The following is a 27,368-nucleotide window of genomic DNA, read 5'->3' on the forward strand; positions in this document are numbered from 1 at the left end:
TCAAGATATTAGTAATTATCACTTTGAGTCTTTTTGTAGAGGCAAGAGAGAGTTTCAAGACTTGCGTATGCCGCCAGAAACTAGTAATCGTTTTGTGAACAAAACGCCAAATCAATCTCGTTCTCAAACTGCTTCTAAACGAAACCACCAAGGCCAAAAGACTGGCACTAATAAAGGTCAAATTTGTCAATATTATAACGAAGGTACTTGTACACGTCTTCAGTTAGAAAATGGTAAGAAATGCCGTGGCAAAAATGGCTATGTCAGAATGCATTCTTGCAATTTTGAAGTCAGTCCTAATGTTTGTTGTGGTGGTGATCATAAAATAGCAGACCATCCCTCAACCTAATCGTGGATGTTTTCTTTACAGAAAAAAATTATCAATATTTCTAGGGATGTATATTTTTTCATAATTTTTCCTTTGTTAATCAGGATTTTATTTTTCCAATAATTTTCTTTGTTAATCAGGATTTCATTTTTTTCCTAAAATTTTCTTAGTTAATCAGGATTTTATTTTGTCAGTTTTCTTTGCTTTATCTTTCATTGGTTTTTTTTTTATGAAAATATACATATTATTGTTCAGATAATTTAAACAATCTGTCTACTCGGTAATTTTATATAATTTTTATTGTTTATCAATTTTTATAAACAAAAATATCGATTTTGAAACTTTTGTTTCAACTGTTTAAATATTAAAATATGTAATTTTTGATTTTACATTTATATATTTGTATTTTGTGCTTTTCTTTGAATAGAAGAATTTTATCAGAAACCTTTGTTCTTTACTTATTCTTTATTTTAATTTTTTCAGATTTTCGTAAAAAATGTGTAATTTATATTCAATTTTAGACCTTTTCCATTTTGTTGGAATATTTCATTTCGGTTGATACTAAATATATATCTTGGAATTAAACCAAGAAAATTATTTAACATGCATTTTATTTTCGAAGATAATTATTAGGGTTAAGTCTTACATTCATTTACTCCAATCTAAAACAGTATCTTATTATATAGAGTAGTAAGATTTTCTTTCTGTTGCCAAGGATCTTGCTCTCCGCTGACCCGATATGGTTGTCCTTTACATTGAAGTGTTATGTTGATCCTGTGGTGGTCTTAGACTATATAATTTTATTAGAAATAAGAAGTCTGGGTATAGTTTTAGTTCTTTTTCTGTCCTTATTTATCATTTTAAGACAGAATCGCTAGGGGCGCAGCCGCTTATTTTCTTAATTTGACTACCTTTTACAATTTATCTTAAAATATTTTAAGGTGGTGTGAGTTCACAATTTTTGGGATTACCTTCTGCCAACATACAGAAATGGTTAGATGCTGGACCTTATTTATCGCCAATACATGTCCCTCCTGGTAAACCTAAACCAGTTAAAAATCCTGAAGTTATCGCATTAAAGGTTTTTACGTCAAAATGTAATTTTAATTCATCAAAGACGACATTTATTTTTTTCACAACGATCTACGGCATTTTATTAATCCTATTTAAGATTGCTGAAGTGAATTATACATAACCTAAATTCTATTTTCTGTTATTTGTGATATTTTTATTTTTTTTCTTATTTACACTATTCTTTTATTTTTTTTTATATATACATTTTGACGTATTATTTTCATTCTATAGGATTACAGTAAAACTGCTCCTTCTGAGTTTTGGGAGGCTTTCCCATTTCATCCTTTACCAAAAGTTGGGGAGCCAAATACACAGATTGATGTTGATGCTTTTGAGAATGAATTTTTAGAGTTAAAACATCGTTTGGATGATTTGCAGGTTTTTAACATGGAGCAAACTTTATTGGACATGCGTTATGGGGCAGAGTCTCTAGTCGACATAAATAAACTTCATGAATTAGACGACAAGAATAGCCGTAGTGTATTACATTCCGAGGTTGGTCGCGCCTACACTGATCAATTGGTCACAATGATCAAAAAAGGATTTGTTGCTGGTCCCTTCCCCGAACCGCCAATTGAAAACCTAAGAATAAACAGTCTATTTGCAGTAAATCAAGCGGATAAATACAGACCTATTTTAAACTTGTCAAAGCCTGAAGGGAATGCTTATAACGAAGCAATTATTCCACATAAAATACGAAAAGTCTCTATGTCCACTGCTCGACAAGTAGCAAATACCATCTACAATATGGGCCAAAACTCGGTTTTGTCAAAAGTTGATCACGTTTCAGCTTACAAGTTAGTTCCAGTTCATCCTGATCATTATTTTCTGCAAGGTTTCCGCTGGTTAGGCATGATTTTTATTGAAGTCAGATTAATTTTTGGAAGTATTTCTAGTGTTCCTAAATATGATAACTTTCATGATATGTTCAGTGATTTGGTAAGGATAAAATCTAATACTGATCTCCAAACTGTGCACAGAACTCTAGATGACCAAATTCATATTAATTCTTCCATTGAAGCAAGTGAATCCTTCATAAATACCTACCTAGAAATGGCTAAAAGAATAAATTTACCATTAGCGGACACCAATGGTGATGATAAAGCTTTTTTGTATCGTACTGAAGGAACAATACTTGGTGTTTATTTCGATACAAAAACAATGACCTGGACTTATAATGAACGTAAACGTTTGACACACATGAAAGTTCTACAAGATGTTCTCAATTCTCCCAGTGTCACTCTAAATCAATTCCAAAAAGTCGCCGGTGTAATTAACACCTTGGTTTTGTTGTGCCCACCTCTGAAATATTTTAGGACACCTTTAATTGAACAACTTTCTGAAGCTTATGAATCTTCTCCTCAAGTTTTAAGTGCTTCTTCTGAAGTCATGTTACATTTTTGGTTACATGTTTTTCATGACTTGAAGTTTGGTTTTCCTATACCAAAAACTATGCCCCATCCACCTTTGAAAGCTATCACTTTCATTACTGATGCAGCTGGTTTTCCTGACCCTGAACGTGTTCCATCCTTTGATGTTGGTGTTGGTGCAGTTGGATATTATCAACCTCTACAATCGATTTTTTATGTTGGACAAGCTTTATGGCCTCCTGCCTTCGTTTGTTCTTCTGACATTAAAAAAAAATTGTTTGGACGAAAAACCACTTTACTTGAAGCTATAGGTTTGTTACTACCTATTTGCCATAGATTTCAACAAGTAAAAAACCACCATGTGATATTGCTTGTAGATAATCTTCCCACTGTCTGGGCTTTCAAGAAAGGTCGTTCAAAAACTGATGTATATTCAAGTGTTATTATATCAGCTCTACAATTTTTGGCGGTTTCCTTGGAATGTAAACTTTATGTACAACATTGTCCAAGATTGTCTTCCAAACCAGCTATAATGGCGGACCTGCTCTCCAGAACAGACCCTAAAGGTTTGAATCTAGTCCAAAAATGGCATTCTGACCTGACTACTGGATGGCCTTCCTCATTGGTTGCCTGGTTTCAACAACCTTCTGAAGACTGGTTTCTTGGTGAAAAAATCCTTCAAGACCTTTTATCAACATGATTTTTTTCTTTTCTATCTATACAACTATTTTTTTTTGTTTTGTTTTTTCCTTTTTTGGCGTGCTTTTTTTTGAGTCTTATTACCTTTTTCTTTTTTCCCTTTTTGGATGGAGTTTTTTGATTATTTTATTTTATTTTATAAAATCTAACATATAATTATGTAGGTTTATATAATACTTTACATTTTATTAATGTTTATAGTAGGTAGGTACTTATTTGTTTATATTGATTTTAATATTCTATTACCTACCTATGAAATTTTAAGTATTATTTAATATTAACATAATTATATGTTAGTTTTCTTAAATTTAGGTAATAAGGCTCACTTTCTTCGCGAAAAAAGGATAAATCTTATATTTAGATCTACATTCTTCTACAATTTTGAATAATTAAGGTAAAAATATATTTAACTTCTCATTTCATTTTTACACGTGGTAAAAATAAAGTGAAGTTAGATATATTTTTCCACCGCAAATTAAAATAAATTCTAGCCAATTCATGTCATATTTTATTTAAAATATATAATAAGACAACTATTAACTTAATATAATTCTTAAGATATTTTATTTAGTAAGTATACATATTTAATGTACTTCTTCAATTATAGATTTAATATTTAATAAAATATCTTTATTTCAGTTTTATTTTAAAAGATGTCCCTCCCTCCTCTCCCTATGGAGTTTTTTGATTATTTTATTTTATTTTATAAAATCTAACATATAATTATGTAGGTTTATATAATACTTTACATTTTATTAATGTTTATAGTAGGTAGGTACTTATTTGTTTATATTGATTTTAATATTCTATTACCTACCTATGAAATTTTAAGTATTATTTAATATTAACATAATTATATGTTAGTTTTCTTAAATTTAGGTAATAAGGCTCACTTTCTTCGCGAAAAAAGGATAAATCTTATATTTAGATCTACATTCTTCTACAATTTTGAATAATTAAGGTAAAAATATATTTAACTTCGAAAACAGAATAATTATAATGATTTATTTTTAATTATTTAGTTAATTAACAAAAAATATCAAATATAATTATCATCACAATGTAGTTGTTGATGTAACTTTGGTAAAAAAGTTTTTATTTGGTCTAGAGGAAGATCATACAACATTGAATAACAATCTCTTTTCTCACACATTTTGCTCTAAAATATTTACAAAATAAAATCAAGTTAAAATATTGTAAAAAATAATGTACGTGGATATGTTGACAGGGGAAAATTTGTCGTCAATTTAGCTTGCTACTAGGGACCTCATTTAATGGTCAGTTCGTTTGTCCAGTAGGAGGCGAGGGGATAGCGTAAAGGGGTGGATGGGGGGGAACCGTTATTTTTGCTATATTTGACAGCTGCGAGTATTACTTTATGCACTTCATGAATATCAAAGTACTAATATATTGATTTTTTACCTTAAACTATATACCACCCATAACCCCCCCCCCTCAGGGGTGAAATTCATAATTTCATTTTTACCTTTTTATAAAGTTTCGTTATCTGTTGTGGTTTTAAATCCGCAGCCACCATTAGCTCAGGAGTAAATACATCTCCATCAATCAATTCATCACTAATATATTTCTTAGCTTATTAGGTGCTTTCCCTCAATGTCTTGTCCCTATCGATCACTGACCCCCCCCCCCTTAATACTTTTAAAATAAATTGAAAATAAGAGGAGTTGTTAGTTAGTTTTTCCCCTATACCTATTTCCAGTTATAGTTGCCCTAACTCTGTGGGACTACCAGTACCCAACATAACCTAACAAAACCTGATTTAAAGTAGTAAACAAACAAACGAAAAACTACCCCTTCCCTTATTTTTAAATTTATTTCAAAATATTGAATGGTGAGGGGGGGGGGAAGAAGGGTTTTGTTCTCGACTCGGCAGATTGTGGGAAACCACCTTCTATCCTTTGTATAAATTTATAGATTTTCTATAATACAGTGTGTTTTTTTTATGAGAACTTTTTTGAAAGCAATTTTACCCCACTTATAGTTATCAGAATTTAATGATTAATGGCTTATTTTTAATGCAATTAATAGAACATTAAAAAAATATTACAGTTTTTGTTTAAAAAGTACAGAAAAATGTAAAATTTAAAACTTAGGTGTCAACATCCAAAAATGGTTTTAGCGCATTTTTCTTATGTTCAATTCTTCTACTTTTTGCAAGAATGACTGCAAAACGCTTCAAAGTTGAGATCTAGAGCTAAAAGTTGATACAGACACTATTGGGGACATGTACTAGAATATATCAAAGTTTGCAGGTCATATCTCAATCAAGGAGGGAGTACTGGACCCCCAAAGTACACTACTTAAAATCCAATTTTTTTCTTGCAAAGGGTAGAAGATTTGAGCATAAGAAAATGCGCTAAAACCATTTTGATGTTGTCACCTAAGTTTTAAATTTTAGATTTTACTGTACTTTTTAATTAAAAAACTGAAATATTTTTTTAATGTTTTATTAATTGCATTAAAAAACGAAGAAAATAAGCCATTAATCAATAAATTCTGATAACTATAAGTGGGGTAAAATTGCTTACAAAAAAGTTCTCATAAAAAAACACTGTATAAATTCAATTATTTTAGGGTCAAAAAATAGATTTTTTTATTTAATGAAAGAAAAATTACCTGTAGCTCTGATGCATATTTAGAAAACTGTTATCCCATTCATAATATCTAATCTTTACATCCTAGATAGAGTTGACATTAAAGTTTTGTCAACAAAAAAAGAACAAACAAAAATTATAACATTATTTTACAACACAAAAAAAAACAAATAATGGACAAATGAATAAAGCCAGTTATAGAGCAAATGTTAAGTGAAGAGGCGTACAGAAGGGGGAAGGATATAAACCCCTACATCCACCGTGACAAGGGTCTATAGCCTACACCCCCCTGATACACTTCCTTAAAATAGACAAGTGGGATGTCAAAGTTGTGTTGATTATCTAGGGGTTGAAAAACTAAGAAGGTGTATCCACCACCCTCCCACCCTCCCTTGTATTACGATGACTGGTAAATAAAATCTGAAATATAAATGACGCAAGTGAGTACAAAATATATACGCATATTTTGGTCAATTTTGGTGTTTTTTTAAAATGCAAAATATAATGATAACTGTTAAAATAATTTTTAAGTATGACTTTTATCTTATTAGGTTAACAATTAAAAAAGAAAAATATTTTTACTATATGCAATTCGTGTTCAAACACCTAATTGAAAAAAATAATGCAAGATATAGCTTTTATTTTAAGATAGACTAGGGGCAACGCCCCCTAGAAGCCTTTAGGTATTATTAAAGTGGGAGGGGGATAAGTCAACCGCCTTTCTACTTTTTAATTTGAGTTTTAATAAAAAATATTATAAAAAAATTTTAGGTAGGGGATTTGAAATTGGCGCATTTGTATAAACACCAGTTAATGCACAAAAATAAGGGGGGGGGGGGAACAAAACAAGTTTTTAAAAATCCGAGATCTCGAACTACTGTCATCTGTATTACAGCTAAACCCTAATAGCTCAAATATCCCTCACTTTGATTTAAGTGTGGTGTCAAATTTACAGATGCTTGAGCAAAACCCTGTGCACGAAACCTTTTTATACAAAATATGTATTGGTCTTTTTTTCCAAGACCGACGAACTAAGTAAATTATATTCTAGATGCTCATTGATAAAAAGGAATTTACACACAAAAAATCAGCCCACTAAATATTAAACAGCAACCAAGCAATTCAGGTTTCATCCATTCCATTTCTTACAGAAGGACTTGCAAACAAATGGATATTTCGAATTATAGAGTAGCTTCTCAATGAGTGCCCTAGGAAAATGGGGATAGATGTCACCGCTTTAGGCCTAACTATCTTATTAACGTCATAGTTGAGGGAAAGAAATCCCCTAGAAAAGAGATGGGGTATAGGGTATTTCCTGACGTCAATTGAAAAGGTAGTCCAAAATCAGTGTCTTCAATCCCCAATTTGCTAGGACACTATAGATAGCTACCTTCACAATTATTAATACCTTTGACTTTGAATTAAAAGCTTTGGCTAACATTCCAGTTGTGTAAACATCATCAATCCAAAACAATTTATCATCTATATAAAAAACAATTCAATAAGTATTAAATGTTCCCTTTTAGTAGCGAAGCTACTCTATAATAAAGGTCCTCCGTAATGGTTAGCTTTTAAAGTTAAACGGTTAGCTCTTTTTTTTATTTTAGACATGTTAGAATTGTCCTATCGATTTCAAACTTTGTATAATGATTCCAATAACAGTGAGATAGGGACTTTCTATAATCGTTACCAGAAAGTCCGTACGTCCATTTAAAACATGAATAAAGGTACAAGTTCTATTAAAACATGTTTATTTTTAACCTTTGTAACAACAATTTTCTATGTGTTGTAATTATCCTATTCATCTGAATTTTGGAATACTGATTCCTAGGACAACAATGTCCAATGTTATAAGCGAAGCATCTCTATAATCAAGTCCTAAAATTGTATGTATGTCCCTTAACAGTATCCTGTATTGGATAGTTTTGTTTAGACTTATATGTACTGTACATTTATATTCTGCTTATTCAGTTCTGACACTCTACAAGTGTTAATGTTCGTTTGTCCAACCGTTTCAGAGCTTCGCTTTTATGGATGTTGTCATCCTTGTTTTATTTCTCTTTAAAAAGGATAATTTACCTAAAACTGTGAGAATTGTTTGAATTGTCTTGATGTTTGTTACATAAGCCCAACCAGAACAAAAATCAGGATAAACATTTCCTAGGAATTTTTAATCAAATTTTTTTTTAATCTAGTAGCATATAATAGTTATTAAATATTTATCACATCATATTATAGACAGCTTTCCGCTGAAGTTAAAATAAAATTAACCTCTTTAACTTCCAAAAATATAGACATAACCTCATACTTATTACAAATTTTTGTGTGGTTACCTTTATATTCGTCTTGGGTTACAAACCATTTGTTGGTGGGTTCTCTTTTTGGTTGGGATTTTGTTATTATTTGACATAGGTAAAATAAAGGTTCTTGGGGATTTAATGATTCCATAAATCTAAATAGAAAGTAAGTATATATAATGGTAAGAATAAATTTAAAGAATAGTCAATATTTATCCTTATACTAAAGTAACAGGATGTCAGGGGGAAGGTTTATAAACGCCTTTGGAATTTTCCTGAACCCCCCTCCCCACGCCATCAACTAGAGTCTAGGGGCGAAGCAAGTAGTATTTTAAAAGATTGGATCATTATCAGAAACTAATCAATGTAAATGTAAATTAAACTTGTACTATTTGATTTTTAAAAATTAGATATTTCTTTAAAATATTAACTAATTTGTACCTTTTAATTTGAAAAGTATCAAGAAAAACATCATCATCAGTTTTTATTATATATTTCACTTCAGAGCAAAAATTTACTGCATACCTGCAAAATTTGATTTAATTATGATTTGGTTTTAATAGGATCTATCTTTCAGTGTCATTATTAGAATAGCGTTGAATAAATTTTTTATGGTTTTTCTCATATATGATAAGATATCATAATCACTTGATTTTTGGAATATGGATTCATAGGACCATTAGGTATAACGTTATGAGTAAAAAAAAAGTCTTTAACTTGTTCAAAATGTGTATGTGTGTGTTACTTTCTTATTTAACAAGCTTTGCTTTTATGGATGTTGTCATTCTTGTTTGAAGAATAAGTTGGTTTACACAAGAAGGTGTGTATATTTGGGAATTGATGAAAATATTATAACCTGTATCCTGCCAGGTGTTTTAAGGTTAAATTTCTGTATGTATCTTCAAAATTTCCCTACAAAATAAAATAAAGGGTGACTAGATCTCGGGCTTGGCAGCATCGCACCAGTCGCCTGTAAGCCTTAGGGAAATTAACCCTTTTTCACCTGAGGTGCAACTGCAAAGCCCTGCATAAAACAAAGTATAAGACATCACAGGCATCTAGAAATTCATAAATAGCGTCCTATTAATATTAAGTATTAGGAAGCTTACCTATCAAATTATTTGAAATAACAAATATACTTTTTACAAAAAATCAACCATGTACGATATTTAGCTGTCTAGAATGTTTCTTAAAGTGCAAGGCAATTTTTTTACGGGATCTTTAAGAACATCGTCTTAATTATAATTGATAAGAATAAAAATTAAATCTTTAGAACAAGGATAACGACATCCATGAAAGCAAAGCTCTGAAACAAAACGGTGTAGAACAAACGAACATGAACACTTATTGTCAAAACTTAATACGCAGAATATTAATTTAAAATTATCTTTCTAAATCGTACCTTTTTCTTACAGGAATCATCATCAAAATCGATAAACAATTCTGTGAAGTACGGACGGACGGACATACAGACTATAATTATAGAAAGGCTTCGCTTTAAAAAATATTGTAATTATACTATATAAATATCTTACTAATAATAAATCTTGATCAGTTTCTGCTTCTTTTGTAATAAATTCTTTATACTTCTCAGATTTTCCAATTATAAAAACATGTCTAAAATAAAAAAAATAAAACTGGTAGTTTCCTTCAAAGTGCCCTTTTGAGCACTCTAAACCTCCCTTTTATTTGAAATAAATTAATAATAAGGGGAGTGGGTATTATTTTTTCGCGTGTTTAGGCCTGCAGGGTTAGGATCCCCCTTATTGATAAGGTATAAAGGGAATAAGAGGGGGTGTCTATGCTCACTAGGAACTTTAAGGGAAAGGACCATAAAACTTTTAACTCAGTCATGGTCAAATGGACTTCAAATGAATATTTAGAAGAAAGAAAAAAGTATTTGAGAATCTTAGTTGTATTAAGGTTAAGTAAAATTAAAAGAAGGCCCACAGGATGGTGTAATAATTTTCCTATTGTTTTAATGTAAGTTAATCAACAGATAAAACGGCTTTTTTTCAGAGATCTAAAGGGATAAGACAATGGCCGATCAATTTATTTGCACCCCCAATGAGGAAACACAAAATTACCCCATTCTATAGTTTACCCTTAGTGGTTAAAACGTATTGTAACTAAACTTAATGATCCAACCAATCAAAATCTAATAAAAGTCCCCAAATTGTTAAGAAAAAGAAAACTTTGGGGACACACCAGTGTCCCCCTCCACCAATGTCCCTCCCTCCCTGGCTTATTTTTCTAGATATTTAATTTTTCTTACCTGAAATTATCTGGCAAATGAAGCCAGGTAGAACGCAGTGTCTCTCTCAATTCTTCATTTCCCGGGGCAGAGTGAATTAGGATAAGAAATTCTACAAAATAATATGCTCCAAAAAAAGTTTTTAAATATATGTTAAATTAATCGTGTTTTTTTTCTCTCCGTTGAAAAAAGTCTTTCAACAGTCTGTAAGTCCGTCCGTAACTTATAGCTCTTATTGTTAATTTAGACATGATAGTATATCGATTTCAATCTCATTATGATGATTCCTGTAAATGTAAGGTACAATTTATGATTTCTAGAAAGTCTATATTGATTTTCAACAATTTTGTCAGTTTTAATGGCGAATCTACTCTTTTGCTTTGAGCCTGTCCGTAGCGCTAAAGGAGAAAAATATTTTTGCCGGCTGCTATTCAAGATTGACGCCTGAATTTATTTATGAGGATTATTTATAATCTGATCCGTCAGTCTGGCAGTCATGCTACAAAAATATGAATATTAAAACATATACATGGTTCGAGATTATGACCACTTAACATCTGCTGTTTTAAAGACACAGGAAATATTGATATCTTAGACAATTAGGAAATATGTTATGAGCGAATCAACTTTATAACTGAGGTTTTCAACATTGAACAACTACCTGTATTTTTATCACATATTGGATGTATTCTTATTGTTTTACCAACTTCATAACTAATATCACAAGCTACTAAACAGTAAACAAAATCAAGGATGACAATATCCGTTAAAGCGAAGTATAAAATTCTCTGGGGACAGTTAATAACATTGTAGAGCCAAATCTTTAAAGCAGGGTTTACAACACTAACACCCCAACTTTTGCAGGCTCTTTTATCATACTATACCTTTGATGGAAGTCCTAACTCTACATTGTAATGATTTGCAGATGATTTTGGCCTACTCTAATTATAAATATCACCCATCTGCCATAGCAGCTTTGAGTTGTGAATACAGCTTTTAACGTCTCAAATTATGACGATGTTTTTGTCGAGATTCAAACCCATTATAATCTAACAAATTCGGACATTTTAAATAGGTTGCAGGGATCTCAAGGGATAGACAATGAAAGATAAATTATACAGTTCACCATAAATGACAAAAATTCATAAAATAGGACTAAATAAGGATTAATTACAATTACCTGTAAAAACAAACTGAATCACAATTAAAAGCACTATCCTAAAGAATAATGTATAGTATACAAAAGGCCTTTAAAAAGGACTTTTTTCAAATGTTGAACAAATTTCGGACTCTAAAAATTGGCATTTGGCCAGTTGAAATAATAGTTATGTATCGCTTCATATTATAAACAGTTTTCCGTGGATAGTAAAATAATTTTTATTTTATAATTCGTGTAAATTTTTTTATAAACCGATAAAATACCTAATTTTTCATTTCGGCTTAACACCGTTTCTTAACCAGCGAATATTAATCGGTTTCGAAGCCATACTGGGGAAAAAAACAATTATAAAGGCCTTACCCTTCACAATTTCTGTATAACATTATGCAAAAATCTTTCACAGCATTTTGATCTTTTCTTCTAAAACATTTCAAAAGGATATGATCATGAGCATTAAAAAAAACCCTATTATTGCTTTTATACTAAGAATTAGAATAATTACATAATTACATTAAAATAATGGAGAAATCCTTCCAAAACTGTTTCACAGTAAAAGAAATCCATATAGATTTAGCTGTTGGCGAGATTCTTTGCTACAGAAAAGAAAAATTGACATACTGTTGCTTTTTTATAAGGATATTTGAACACTATGTTAACCCAGGCAGAACTAAAACACAACTGAAGAGTGATTCTTATTACACCCAGTGGCGTGCGAACCGAAGGGGGCATTTGGGGCAATCGCCCCCCCCTAGCGACCAAAACGCCCCCCTCTGCCCCCCCCTAGCAACCGCCCCCCCTGCCCCCCCCTAAATGTTAAAAAATGCCCCATTTTGCCCCCCCCTGGTCAACAAAAATGCCCCTTTTTGCCCCCTACCCTACAAAAAGCAAAACAATCCCAGTTTCCAAAAAAAAGATCAAGAAATACTCCAAGAAAAAATTTTTGGCGCTTCGCGCCAACCAGACAGTTAGGTTATAACCTTTTTTCACTGAACATAACAAACCAGGTTATAGGATGTATTTTATTTTGTATAATATAAACTTTTTACCAAGGAAATTTTGTACATCCCCAATACAAAAAATTACCCCTTATAAGGATTACAATTATTGGATGAAATGTATGGAAACTCGACTTAATTAATCAACCAATCAAAATTCCATTAAAGTCCCCAAAGTTGTTGAGCCAACGAATAAGAAATTTTTATATGAAATATTGGGGACAAGTGTAATAAATAGCCCAAAAACCCCTCCCTCCCTGCATATTTGAAGAAAAAAATTTGCGCTTCGCGCCCTTCCAAATGGTTTCTGCTATGAAATATTGGGGACAAGTGTAATAAATAGCCCAAAAACCCCTCTCTCCCTGCATATTTGAAGAAAAAAATTTGCGCTTCGCGCCCTTCCAAATGGTTTCTGCTATGAAATATTGGGAACTAGTGTAATAAATAGCCCAAAAACCCCTCCCTCCCTGCATATTTGAAGAAAAAAATTTGCGCTTCCCGCCCTTCCAAATGGTTTCTGCTATGAAGTATTGGGGACTAGTGTAATAAATAGCCCAAAAACCCCTCCCTCCCAGCATATTTGAAGAAAAAAATTTGCGCTTCGCGCCCTTTCAAATGGTTTCTGCTATGAAATATTGGGGACTAGTGTAATAAATAGCCCAAAAACCCCTCCCTCCCTGCATATTTGAAGAAAAAAATTTGCGCTTCGCGCCTTTCCAAATGGTTTCTGCTATGAAATATTGGGGACTAGTGTAATAAATAGCCCAAAAACCCCTCCCTCCCTGCATATTTGAAGAAAAAAATTTGCGCTTCGCGCCCTTCCAAATGGTTTCTGCTATGAAATATTGGGGACTAGTGTAATAAATAGCCCAAAAACCCCTCCCTCCCTGCATATTTGAAGAAAAAAATTTGCGCTTCGCGCCCTTCCAAATGGTTTCTGCAATGAAATATTGGGGACTAGTGTAATAAATAGCCCAAAAACCCCTCCCTCCCTGCATATTTGAAGAAAAAAATTTGCGCTTCGCGCCCTTGCAAATGGTTTCTGCATATTTGAAGAAAAAAATTTGTATATATAATCAAAATGCCCCCCCCTAAAGCAAAGTGCCCCCCCGGGGCACTTTGATTTAGGGGGGGGCAAAATTTTACAAAATCTTCAAAATGCCCCCCCCTAGACAAAGTGCTTCGCACGCCACTGATTACACCTCTATATTCATAGTTTAGGTTCATAATGAAATGGTGAAAGCCAGAGGGAAAATCACCAGGGAATCTAAAGGGATAAACTAATGGCCGATAAATTGATATAAAACCACAATAAATATACAAATAAATACTCTTTTTGTAGATTATAATTTGTGGTTGAAACGTTTGGACACTCAACTTAAGGAACCAACCAATAACAATTTCTTTTAATCCCCCAAGTTTTAAAGCCAACGAATAAGAAAACATTACTACAAAACTTTAAGGACTAATTTAATAACCAGCCCAATGTCTCCTTCCTCCCTGGAAAATCAAGCACCGTAAAAAAAAGTAAAGACGACGGCGAAAATAAGTTGTAATCATCTCGGCTGCACCAGATGACTTTTTTTTGGCATCCAAGTAATAATTTCACGATTATCATATAGGTCTAGGAAGATCCTTCAGTGCAGTACAGTGTCAAATATCTTATAAATTTCATTAATAATCCTGCGTCAACAGGACTCGATAAAATTCTACTTTTAATAGGGCGAAGCCGCTAGTATAATTATTATTAAATTATATAAAGTAGCAGGATGTTTATCTGTCGTTAAGATCTCGCGTACTGAGTGAGTATAATTTAAAAAATCAAACTAAACTAAAAACAAATCTTCATTTTTTAGGGTAAAATTGTTTATTTTATAGTTTATAATTTAACTAATAAATTTTTGAAATAATTTTAATTAAATTATTTAAAATATAATTAATTTTAATTTATAATAAAAGCGTACACAACAAAATAAAAAAAGTATTTGAGAAGCCTAGCGGCAAAATTACAAATTACATATAATACAAATGTAGATCAAAATTAAAATATTCAACAACAAAAAAATAAAAACAATACATACTTAAATTTCAGCATCAATTAATATATTACAGCTGAGATCCTTTGCTTCAACAGGGAAGGGACAAACTTAAAAAGGTAATTTTTGCAGAAAGAAACCGTTGTTTACATTTTGTAATATACGAGATGCAGGAGATAAACTTTTTCAAGGATATAATATTTTTTCTCGTATTCATTCGAATCCGGTGGATAGGAACCGGTTCTCATCCATACGAAAAAACTATGTCTAGCATCGTATTATATCCAGTTTTCTACGAATATAGAAATGTACAATCATAAGATTAAAACCAGAGCTGGATCTTTAAATGTGTAGCCGTTGGCGTTGCCGTAACCGTAACCGTGGCTGTAGCCGTTGCCGTTGCCGTAGTTGTAGTTGTAGTCGTAGTCGTAGTCGTAGCTGTAGCTGTAGCCGTAGTCGTCGCCACAGTGCTGCTAATAAAACATGGATTTTTAAATGATTTTACAGAAGTGCAATGCCGGCTATCCTAGAATTATAGATATCTAAAATCTTTTATGGCCCACCTAAAAATAAGTTATTTTCATCAAAGAAATGAAATTATATTTTATACAAAATTACTATTTTAATAACACATTTTAAATGTTTGTAATATTTACATATTATTAAGGGCAAGATCCAATGTAGTTGGTACTACGGCTGGTATGGCCTATATCGTGCCGGGGCACGGCACAGCACGACATTGCACGACCGGCCAATTGCCCAGCACGGCTGGACAGACAGCCACTACACACAAGACAAAGGGAGAGTCCAATAAATGCAATATAAATAAAGAAATACATTCGATTACTAAAATTTAAAAAATGTAATCATATTCCAACCTTATCAATAATATTGCAGTAATAAATCCCCAAAAGAATTTAATTTAATTTAAGTATATTTATAGTTTTATCATATTAATTTCCTAAAAACTGTCTCTTTATGTAACACAGGCAACATACTTTATTAGTATTACCCAATACCCACACGTGACGGTTCAAAATTAACTAATCATTCCATGCCCGTACGTTATTTCATACATCATATAAATAAACTACATCCTAACTTTTATAATTTACTTTTATTTTATTATTTATAAAAACCACAATTAAAATATTTTTATGATAGTTTTCAAATAAAATATTCCATGCCCGTACAATTATTTATACATTTATTTAACAATTATAATTTATGTTTTCAATGGTTTTACGTTAAAATTATCAAAAGTAGCTGTCTTTGTGGCTTTAGCAACGCTTTAGCCACACTAACGGACTGTAGCTTCTTTTAGCGTGGCCAACCACGACTACCACTACGACTACGCGTTGCCAATATGATTTAAAGATCGCATTTTTTTTTGTGGCCACGGCAACGCGTGGTTAATATGATTTAAAGATCGCTATTAGGTTGGTGGCTGTAACTCTGACCACGACTACGGCAACGGCTACGCTTTTAAAGATCCAGCTCAGTTTTTTTAGCCGGTGCCTTTGGCACCATGGGGCTAAAAAAACTAGTTTTAATCTTATAATTGTACATTCTATATCCGCGGAAAGCCGTTTATAATACGATGCGAGAAATAACTATTCTCGTATTTATTCGAATCCGGTAGATAGGAACCGGTTCTCATCCATAGGAAAAAACTATGTCTAGCATCGTATTATATCCAGCTTTTTACGAATATAAAAATGTACAATCATAAGATTAAAACCAGTTTTTTTATCCGGTGCCTACGGCACCTCGGGGCTAAAAAACTGGTTTTAATCTTATAATTGTACATTCTATATCCGCGGAAAGCCGTTTATAATACGATGCAAGAAATAACTATTCTCGCATTAATTCGAATCCGGTGGATAGGAACCGGTTCGCATCCATACGAAAAAACTATGTCTAGCATCGTATTATATCCATTTTTCTACGAATATAAAAATGTACAATCATAAGATTAAAACCAGTTTTTTTTAGCCGGTGACTTCTTCCCCTCGGGGCTAAAAAAAACTGGTATTAATCTTATGATTGTACATTCTATATCCGCGGAAAGCTGTTTATAATAAGATGCAAGAAATAACTAAGACAGCTAACTTTATTCAAAGAATTTTTATAAGTAACTTGTTATGTTTTATTTATGCTTCACATTACAAGAGGGATAACAATTATACACGAATTAATTTACCCAACAATTTATAGCTGACTCATAATGCGAACGAAATAAAAGAATTATGCCCTTACGTACCAAGATCTGTAAAGTGTTTCAACCAATGAAATCTCTTAAATGTACTGTCAGTATTCTCCTATTAGCTCATTTAGACAATATTTCTCTTGAGTATCTCCATTGCATGTAGGTACACGAGTATTGTAAACTACTATACCAATAATTTAATCTAAAGAAGGAGTAATAAAGTATTAATTGCAAAATACAAAAGTTATTCTTTGAAGATCAAAATTATTATTAGGGACTCTGCTAGTTTATATTGTACCACACAATTTCATAGTTCCCCAAGATGATTAGCCCAGTGAATGAGAGCACTTTTGGGACCAGTTAAATTTGAGTTCTTAGGTGTGGTATGAAGTGTATGAAAATCCACCAAGATATAAATAAAACATATACACACAGAATAACTTTTTGAGACCATTGTAATGGAGGGCTTTAGGCCTTTTTTTTATCTTTTACTTTATGTTATTTGTATTTGTACGGAAATAAATTATTTTTAAAATCATAAAATCAACTTTATTACTCCCCTCTTCTAAGTGTTAGATATTTAGTAAGAAGGTTTATTATGAAGCAAATATTAAGTTTTTACTAAATATATAAGGGTTAGTTATATTAGTAGGCTTAGAATAATATTTCAAAACTAATTGCTTGAAATAGTATCTATACAAAAATGGTTGTGGGTTAGGGTATAATTAATTTATCTCAACAGTATTGCTATATTCCCTGAAAAGCACAACCAAATAGGTTCAGCTGTTCGCCATAACCTAAGGGCATCCAGGGATCCGTGAGGGGGATGGGGAGCTTTACTGTGAAGGAGAACCATATCGGCCCAGGGGTAAGCGAAATCTTAATCTATAGACAAGACTAACATTTATCTTGTTACTTTTATATCAGACTAATGTACAAACTGTATTTATAGAAACACAATGCTTGTAAAAATTTGCAGAAAATCCGGTGTAAGCCTATTAGAGATTTATTTATAAGGATAAGAACTAAATTGTTCTCTTATACAAACAGTGAAAGAGATAAATATTTAGTAATTTGGAACGATAAATCGATATATAATTATTAATTACTTGGATATTGCACCATAGATTCGCCTACTCTTATAAAATGGTACTTCCAGCTGACTATTATTACGAAAATCCCACTCCATTCCCTCCTTTCTTACTGGAGAAATCTACTGACCAATAAATGAACACTCTATTAGCAACCCAGATTGACGACAAAATTTCCCCTGTCATAATTACCACGTATTATAAATAGATTGAATTATGTAATTCATGGAGGAAGGGAACATTGTACTGTAAATTATATTAGTACCCAGAGTTTCATAACTTTGGTTGACTTAAAAATTTTGGTCGTTAATCAGAATTGCCGAAAATATGTCTCTGTTCCTTTTACAAGGGGGAAAATTAGTATCACACATTACTTGGAACTTTTTTTCAACATATTAGACAGCTTTTTTGCAGCATCTATTATATTTAAATTAATGGAATTCCTACCTTATTCTTATTTTCCCTGCAAGATAGATAAAATTTCCTTATTTGAAATAACTATATTAATGAGTAGAATGTTTTCCGTCTGCCTGTTTGTCACTTCAGATAATAACTATAATAATTTTTGAAAATTTTACTTTAAACTAAAGTGTAACAAAAAATCTTAGAAAGATAAGTGTATTTTCGGTTAAGTAAGACATAGGGATAGACATATACTATTTATTATGGGTTATTATTATAATCCTGATCAAAGATTTATAGCCTTTATATTCTTACAGCTTTAAACAATTTTAGATAGAACTAAATTAGAATTGAGAAAAAATTCGTCTGAATTTGTTATGGTTTACGGTGTTTCTTACATAATATAAATTTATTGGGTGATTTTTTTTAGAAAAAAAAGAAAAATAAACAGAGCAGGAACAACAAAGTATCCATTTTTAAAATCTTATAGAGAACAACCAACTGTTATGCAGTAATATAGGTAATACTTTAGCCTATTCAAAATATGAATCAATTATAAATTATGTTCTCAAAGTAATGGGATTGTAGGACTATTAGTAGAGGATAAAATTTGACAAACAGAACTTTTCAGAACTAACAAATCTTTTATTAATAGTTTGATTTATATCTTATCGCCAATTTGTAAGATTAGATACAATGAAAGAACACTAAAGCGTAGGGAAGGTGAGATGGGGTCATTTATAAAATGGAAAGCGCTTCTTTTAGGTGTTCAAACAATAAAGCATAGTAAATATTTTTTTTTATTGTTCAGATTAATATATTGTTTTATAAGGTTTTCTTTTACTCGCTAAATGTTTTTTGCATTCCTCAGTGTATGTATCTGTAACTATGAATGTATGTAATGCAATGCATTCATATTATATCCTTCATTTCATTATTATACTAACTAGCGGCTTCGCCCCTAGCATCTAGGGGCTGTTCCTTAAGAGGTAATTAAAAAACACAAAAGAATAATTACCTCTGGTGTTACAACCACCACATTTTAAAATTAACTGCCTAAAAAAATTATGGGGGAATTTTTTTTTTTTTTTTTTGGGGGGGGGGTGGGGTGTCCCACCCTCCAAGAAAATAGCTTAAAACCACCACAAGACCTGTAGATATATTCCATAAAGAAGAGAATCCAATCGATTCAGTGGTTACCGAGATCTTAAGGGACAGACAGACAGACGGACAGACATCAAGCTACTTTGTATTATAGACTAGCGGCTACGCCCCCTAGAAGCCTCTAGGGGCACTTAAGGGGGAAAAGTCGACCTGATCCAATATTAAATTTGAGTTTCAAAAGAATAAAAAAAATATCTTTTAGAGGGGGGGGGGGTGAAGACACCCTCCCCAAAAATAGTTTTAAACCTTCCCAGGACCTATAAGAAGCTTCACTGTAAAGGAGAACAATATCGGTTCAGCGGTTAGGGAGATCCTTCGGGACAGACAAAAAACGCTTACTACTTTATAATAATAGGATATACATAAAACCTTATAGTTTTATCTCTAACGATTCATTATATGTAAATTATTTTAATTTCATCTTTTCGTGTTTTAATGACTAAAACACGTTACTCATTCGTTGGTCTTTAAACTTTTATTAAACTTGAATTATAGTTTTTAAAATATGCAGTGTCCAAACTTTCCCACCAATATTTTAAATTTATATAAATATTTTTTTCTCATAATTATATGTGTAGATAAATTTTTCGTCCATTGTCTTGTCCCCTAGGATCCCGGCGGTATCCCTCAAAGTGCAAGTTCTAGCATAAAAAGTCTATTTGGAAATAAATTTAAAATCAGGGGGTATTAGTTATCCATGATTTTAGGTTTATTATTTATATAAAGTACAGGGTAGCCTTGCAGGGATAGGGCACCCTAGGTATAAGCCCCGCAGGAGTTTAGCACACAGAAAAATATCTGCTCCTATTTCAGAAACTAGTGGTATCGCCCTCTGGAATCCTCTAGAGGTACTGAAGGTAGGTGGGGGAAAAGTCGACCTCATCCTATTTTAAATTTGAGTTTCAAAAAAGTAAAAAAAAATATTCTTTTTTTTTTTTAGGGGGGGGGTATAGTTTAAAACCTTCCCAGGACCTATAAGAAGCTTCACTGTAAAGTAGAACAATATCGGTTCAGCGGTTAGCGAGATCCTTCGGGACAGACAAAAAACGCTTACTACTTTATATAATAGGATTAGTTAGGGAAAAATTACCCATTTCCTTCTTTTAGAATTTTCAAAAATAGGGGTTGGTGTGATCGCTTGGCACTTTGAAGAAAATCACCAAACCACTGAGACAGTGGATTTTAAATATGCTATTTAAAAATATTTGCTGTTCTATAGAACTACTAGTTTTTGTTTCACAAACACTAATCATTCACTGTTCCGCCTTTTAATGGGATAAAAAATACTTAAAACTTTACCATACAGTTTTAAAGGGGTTATTAGTTTTTTTTTTAGTAGCGAAGCTACTCTATAATTCACTTTGTCTGTCAATTCGCAGTAGGGGGTAAATGTTATTTTTCCGCTGCTATTGAAGATATACAGCTGAAAGAAGCAGTGGAGATTTCTATTACATTGTTTTTTTCCGTCTTTCTGTCCATCTTGCTTCAAAGGAAATAAAACATTTCTTCTGAAGATTCTGTGATTTTCTTTCATCTGCTTATTGGCCAATTATTACTTATGTCAATTCGATCTTTAATTCGCTACTTTTGGATGTTATCATTTTTGTTTTTAGTTTTATGTATATTCATTAAAATATGTTTCTAAAACATTCTTATTCTTAAGTACTTTATTTTGAACGTCCTAGGATGGTTTTAGGCTATTTTTCTTTTTTTCCTATCCAATGGAACACAGAGCCCCTAGATGTAAGGGTCGAAGTCGTTAGTCCTTAAATATTAGCTAAGTAATTCACAGTTTGGCTCAAAATATTTCAGACGGACTTTTTAAATTATAGAGTAGTTTCGCTACATAAAAATTGTTTAATTTCTATAAAACATCAATATCCTGAGATAATTTAGAATGTAGAAACTATTTGAGATATTCAGATTATATTAACAATAACAAGGACAATTATGTTTAGAAACAAAGCAACAATAACAAGATGAAAATAAGGTGTATTAAAAAAGATTGATGAAATATTATACAGTAATGTTAAAATAGAAATTATTTAATTTATTTTATAAGAATACGATTTTTATAATTGTTAATACATTAACGTCCATAGGTTTTTATCAGGGGGTTGTATTCTTGGTGGGAGGAAGGCAGGCCTTCCCAATTTCAATTTTCAGGGGGGGGGGGGGTGTTGTAAACCCCCTTCTTCAAGCTTCTTTGCTAATATTTCTTTCTTTGTTGAATATTTTCAATAAATCACTTATAATTATTATTTTTATTTTTTAAAAGCAATTTTTAACTAAACTATTCATAATAAATAAAGAATGCACAAATTATTTTTTTGAAATACCAATAATTGAAGAAAAGCTTTGCTGTAAGAAAGATAATTTAGATACCTAATTTACAATTATAGTAACAAATAGCTTTATAATCACCTTTTTTATGTTTTAATAATCATTAGGTTTTTAATTCTCTATTTTAACAACATAATAAGATATTATAGTTCAGGGATAGTTCAATGACAGATAATTTAAATTTTGCCTTTATTGGTCTATTATAAAAAACAACAATATTAACATTAAATTCATCAAAATGTAGCTTTTAGAGTAAGAACAGTCTTTTATATTGCATTGTGAATATAAATTTTTAGTTGATTATGTATGGTATTTTTTTACAGATGAAATAACAAAGGGTAAAAATGTTTGTCTATCTGTCTGTAATTACTAAGTTAGATCTCGATTACCACTGAATCCTTATGGTTCTCCTTTACAGGGTAGCTTCCTATATGTCCTGGGAAGTCTAATTTCTAAAAGGAGAAGTTTCAATTTTGATGCTGTGAGTATTGGTGCAAAAAATATGACGTAAGAAAAAAAATTAGCCAATGAGAGGCCACTATAAATTTTACCATTGGTCAATAACGGCCTCTCATTGGCTAATTTTTTTTGTTACGTCATATTTTTTGCACCAATACTCACAGCATCTTCAATTTTAGTTGTATAAAAATTTGGGAGGGGCGGAGGGGCATTTTTTTTGTCTAGAGGATATTTCTCTTGGGAGGGTAGTTGTACCGTTACTCCAAATAGTTCTTAACCTTCCCAGGACGTATTAGAAGCCAAAGGAAAACCATATCGGTTCAGCGGTTAGCAAGATCCTTAATTACACATAGACAGACAGATATCCTGTTACTTTTCTATAGGCTATAAAAAAATATAAAAAAGATATATTAATATGAAAATTATAAATAAATGAAAAATCCTCCCCCCCCCCCCCTCCTGCTTACGCCATACAATTTTCAACGCACAATTCCAAGTTATTTCATGGGGTGTTTTTATATTACAACTAATATTTTCAATTTTTCAAATAATTTCTTTTCTTTTTTTTAAAATCTGGCAATTACAGAGATTTTTAAAACATAATTGCATAATTGATATTATTAAAATTTTCAAATCGCTGTAATATTGTATAAACGTCTATACATACATTCGCGTAAGAGTAGTACCCCCTTCCCCCACTTTTTCATCATTTATTCTTCTGTCTCCCCCTTGCCCCCTCCCCCTCTATAATTTATATTCCCCCTCTGAATTATTTCTTTGTGCACCCTTATCTGATTTTCAAATTTAATATTTTGGGGTTTGTATAAAAAAAAACAAGTATAAGAATATTTCTAGAAGGAAAGCATTGTTAAGGTTAATTAAAGCGAAGGTCAGGGGATTAAATTGCATATTAAGTATTAAGAAGGAGAAATATCAAGTTTTAGCTTTATGAAGCTAGATGACCAAAAAATGTCCATAATGAGCGCGGTCCATGCCGTTCCGCCGGCGTGCAGTCTCTCTCTGTGTGTGCGTCAGTCATGAAACTATGTGTGTGTGTTCAGTGTTGAGTGGATAAGCCTAGTAACCAGGAACAGCCAAACTGCAATGCATTACGACCCGTTCCGTTTGCTCAGACTTGTCTCACAACAGTGACCCATGCCGCCTGTTTTACAGCTCCTCTAGTCTGACCCCTGCCGTCCGCCTGGCCTCTTTGTAACAGGACTCTGATTTCCCCTGCCGTCACGCCAATTTTATGTTTGCAATCTAGCCAACTTATATTCAAGGCTTTTCCCCATAATTTGTTTTAAAACTTTATCTCAATTTTGTCTTTGTATTTTTACATCATTTCTAAAATAATTGTCATTTTTTTTTATCTAAAAGGCTTCCCCAAAAAGATTTAAATTTAAAAATTTAAGCATAAAATATACTTTTTTGTCTTTTTCATATTTACCTAATCTTTTTTATGTTTTTTCATTGAAATGTAGATCAAACGTTTTAAAGACGTTTTTGAGAGACTTCTCTAAAATGTACGATTATTTACATTGGAGAAAATCGGGGAAATAATTTTAGGGGAATGGGGCAACCTGTGTTTGTGTGTGGATAACCCTGAGATTCAATTCAGTTAAGATTATAATGTGAACAGAGAAGGAGCTTTGCGCGTCCTTACATGAAACAAAGTAATTTTTAATTGCAAGTTATTATGAAAATTTTACTATAAAAATTAAAATAAAAGTGAGAGAAAGTAAGACAACAGTTAAATTGTTGATTCTACACAAGTGTTTACATCAAGAAAATTCTTTTTTATGTGAAAATTATAAATTGAATTAATTATCTTTTTGTCGGCTTAATTAAAAAAAGATAAATAACAAGTTCTGAAATATTGTTTAAAATACTAAAATTACAATATTGTGAATATAAAAATGGTTAATAAATAAATGTTACAAAAATATTTGTGAATTTTAAATGAAGTGAAAAAAAACTTTAAATCTTAAAGAATGGAAGGTAATTAATTTTTAAATTTTATTTTTCTAAATTTTCAAATTACTTTTTTTAGATTATAAAGCAAAACTTATTTATATAATAGATATAAAATAATTGATTATGTTAAAATATTTGAAAAATAAACAAAATATATGGTTTATGAAAGAAAAAAAAATTACTTAAAAAATATTTTAATAAAAAAAGTGGTAGGTAAAAAATAAAAATTTTATAATGTCAACAATTTTTAAAAAAAACTTGAATTTTAAATATTTAAAAATAAAATTATTTTTATCTAAATGTTTAGTGTATTATTTTGTAGACATTTTTGAAAGTTTGTTTAAACTAATTTCAAGAAAATTTGATCTTTTGAAGTTAGCAATAGACTCATATATACATATTATATATGTATTTTTTAGATAAATATTTATGTATATAAAAAGAATTAAACATACAAATTATAACATAAAAAATAGAATAATAGTTGCTTCCCCCTAGCCTGGAGATCGGAGGTCAAGTAAATAGCCTAAAACCATATCTATAAAGCTTCCCTGAAAAGAACAACCAAGTAGGATTAGCATTTTGTTTGAGATCTTAAGCTTCAGACAAAAAATCTTATATACTTTATGTAATTCAATGAAAAATTACAAAATATAGGTGGCTTATATATTACTTTCATTTTCCAAAATGTGATGAAAAAAACATAAAAGTATGTTATTATATAATAAAAAGTGTAAAAATGCTAAAATAAGCAATTTTTTACACACAGAAAAAAATGTTAGTTTTTACAACTTTTTATAATCTGGCGGCCATTTTTAGCGCTAATAGCAGGGAGAAAAAAACCTATGGTGTTATAAAGTTGAAAATATATTTTATGAAATATAATTAGCGGCTGTGCCACTAGCATATAATTATAAAGGCTTCGTATTCTAAATGGAGGGTTTGTATAAACAGCTAAAAACCATCCCAAGACTTGAATTCGAAAATTAAATGACTTTAAACCAGCTAAGGACCTATATGAAACTTCCACAAAGGAAATAAAGGGTTAGAGAATTAGATTTAATTTTATCAACCATTCCTCTCCCTCCCTTAAAATCTATTTCAATAGGGGTAATTTAAAGCTTGTGTGGTGTGGAAAAGTATTTTTGATATATTGAAGGTTTAAGAAATGGGCGTATTTTTAGAATGATGCTATCCAAATGAGTTTAAAAGTTTTTTGGTGTTCACACAGAAAAGTTAAAATTACTAATTTTCACAAAAAAAATAAAACATTTGAAATATAAAAAAAATAGCTGGGTCACATTACCAATTTTGCTCAAAAAATTAAACAATATACCTAACAATAATCGCCTCGAATTATAGACAGCTTTCCGTGGATATTATATTTTATCATGCTTTTAATTTTGTTATCCTATAACCAATTTTTGGGTTCTTTACAAAAGAACATTAGTTGGATTTTATGAATTTTGAAGCTGAAATATTAATCTATAATTGCTACGCTACTCAAGGATGTTGTAATACTTGTTTTAAAAATGCATTTTCGTGTTTGATATTTAGTTTTTAATAGCTTGATAAAAAGTCAGGAATTGAGGGATAGGTTACATTGGAGGGGGAATAAAATAAAAGGTTTAAAAAGTTTAAGGGGGTGAGGGTAATTTATTGTGTTTTCAAAATTTTAAGGGGGTAAATTGAGGGGGTGTAAAGTTTTAGGGACACCCTCTTATCCCCACCATTGGACGTCTATGCCTCTTTCACTCTTAGAAGCAACACAAGACAGAATTTTGTAGATTTATTTTCTTTGTAAAAAGATAACTCAAAAGCACAGCACGTGTTTAATTTCAAATGTTCTTTTATTAGTACTTTTTCAAATACTAGCTGCTAGGGGTTTTGTATTTGAAGGAATATGAAAATTGCAGAAAAAGAGCCTACAACCATCCTAAGACTTTAAAAAAATAGCATAAAACCATCCAAAAACATTGTGAAGCTTTTCTAAAATGAAGAACTCAATCGGTTTAATAGTAAATGAAATCTTAAGCTACAGACAGAAAACCTTACTACTTACAATTTAAGCAATAAATAAATATCATATTCAAGGATTTATTGACACTTTTCTTCCTATTTACGTTGTTAGCTTGTAGTTACTGCGCTTTCTATAGACATAATTAAATGTCCTTGTTTTAAGCTACCAAATAAAAAATGTTGAATTAAACTGAAAGGAAGATATCTGATAAAAGATAACTACCTAATGGTCGCACAAATTTGGGGGTTCTACAAATTTAAAAATAAAAATTTAGATAAGGATGTATTTTATTTTTAGCCGTTATTAGGTTAAATGGAATTTTACAAATAATAGGTAGTTATTTAATGCATCGTTTTATAGACAGCTTTCTGCGGATATTAAAATAAAAAATTATAGGATTTAAACCAGTTTGATGGATATAGTTTGTTAATTTTTTACAATTAATTTTTTGAAATTTGGCGGTTAATTTTTTTGTAATACCACCTAAACAGAGTTAAGGAGTGGCTCTAACAATAATCGTTTTTTTTTGCAGCAAATATTTGAAAGATGTTGCTTAAATATAACGTAATATTAGAATATAGCAATTTTTAAAAGTCTATATAAAGTATAGGTAATTCAGCTTTGAATAAAAAGTGTAAATGAAAATAAGTATAAAAACATCCACTAAAAAGGGAAATTTACCAATTTCATTAAAATGTCAGAAAAGCCAATAAGACAGAACAAACCGGTTTCTATGTCAAAAATCAGCGCAGTAAATAATAATGAACACCCAGACGGTCAAAGAGAGATATAGAATAGCTTTGCTATTTAACATTATAATATTGCTGTATTTTATAAACATTTTTTTATATTCATAAAAAATCTGTTTTAAACTGT

The 27,368-nt window shown here is 31.1% G+C and overlaps 3 protein-coding genes and 1 long non-coding RNA gene across 5 annotated transcripts in view; 2 read left to right on the top strand and 2 right to left on the bottom strand.

The window, feature by feature from the left end:
• The first annotated feature begins 4,114 nt into the window (after positions 1–4,114).
• LOC145326734 (uncharacterized) lies at positions 4,115–4,429 on the top strand. Its single transcript, XR_013881943.1, has 2 exons — positions 4,115–4,242; positions 4,351–4,429. It is a non-coding gene; the product is annotated as an uncharacterized LOC145326734 (long non-coding RNA).
• Positions 4,430–4,462: 33 nt separating this feature from the next.
• On the bottom strand, positions 4,463–8,571 carry LOC145326735 (beta-1,3-galactosyltransferase 5-like). The gene is made up of 6 exons (XM_080170116.1): positions 8,420–8,571; positions 8,166–8,246; positions 7,495–7,568; positions 6,109–6,170; positions 4,958–5,048; positions 4,463–4,630 (listed from the first exon to the last, which is right to left on the bottom strand). Exons 1-6 carry the CDS (start codon positions 8,532–8,534, stop codon positions 4,511–4,513), a joined length of 543 nt encoding a protein of 180 aa, XP_080026242.1. The 5' UTR covers positions 8,535–8,571; the 3' UTR covers positions 4,463–4,510.
• A 162-nt stretch (positions 8,572–8,733) lies between these two features.
• LOC145326580 (beta-1,3-galactosyltransferase 1-like) lies at positions 8,734–12,212 on the bottom strand. The gene is made up of 8 exons (XM_080169950.1): positions 12,157–12,212; positions 11,818–11,855; positions 11,299–11,367; positions 10,659–10,749; positions 9,919–10,000; positions 9,240–9,295; positions 8,825–8,908; positions 8,734–8,740 (listed from the first exon to the last, which is right to left on the bottom strand). The coding sequence occupies exons 1-8, from the start codon at positions 12,177–12,179 to the stop codon at positions 8,734–8,736; spliced, it is 450 nt and encodes a 149-aa protein (XP_080026076.1). The 5' UTR covers positions 12,180–12,212.
• An 11,902-nt stretch (positions 12,213–24,114) lies between these two features.
• The window catches only part of LOC145326736 (uncharacterized), a 126,004-nt gene continuing 122,750 nt past the window's right edge, over positions 24,115–27,368 (top strand). For both annotated transcript variants that reach the window (XM_080170117.1, XM_080170118.1), the window contains exon 1: positions 24,115–24,496. In XM_080170117.1, the coding sequence (XP_080026243.1) occupies positions 24,490–24,496 (7 nt within the window). In that variant the 5' untranslated portion in view covers positions 24,115–24,489. The remainder of the gene's footprint in view (positions 24,497–27,368) is intronic.

This window comes from Acartia tonsa, chromosome 8 (assembly GCF_053477335.1).
Source record: "Acartia tonsa isolate MP-2025a chromosome 8, ASM5347733v1, whole genome shotgun sequence".
Lineage (NCBI taxonomy): Eukaryota > Metazoa > Arthropoda > Copepoda > Calanoida > Acartiidae > Acartia > Acartia tonsa.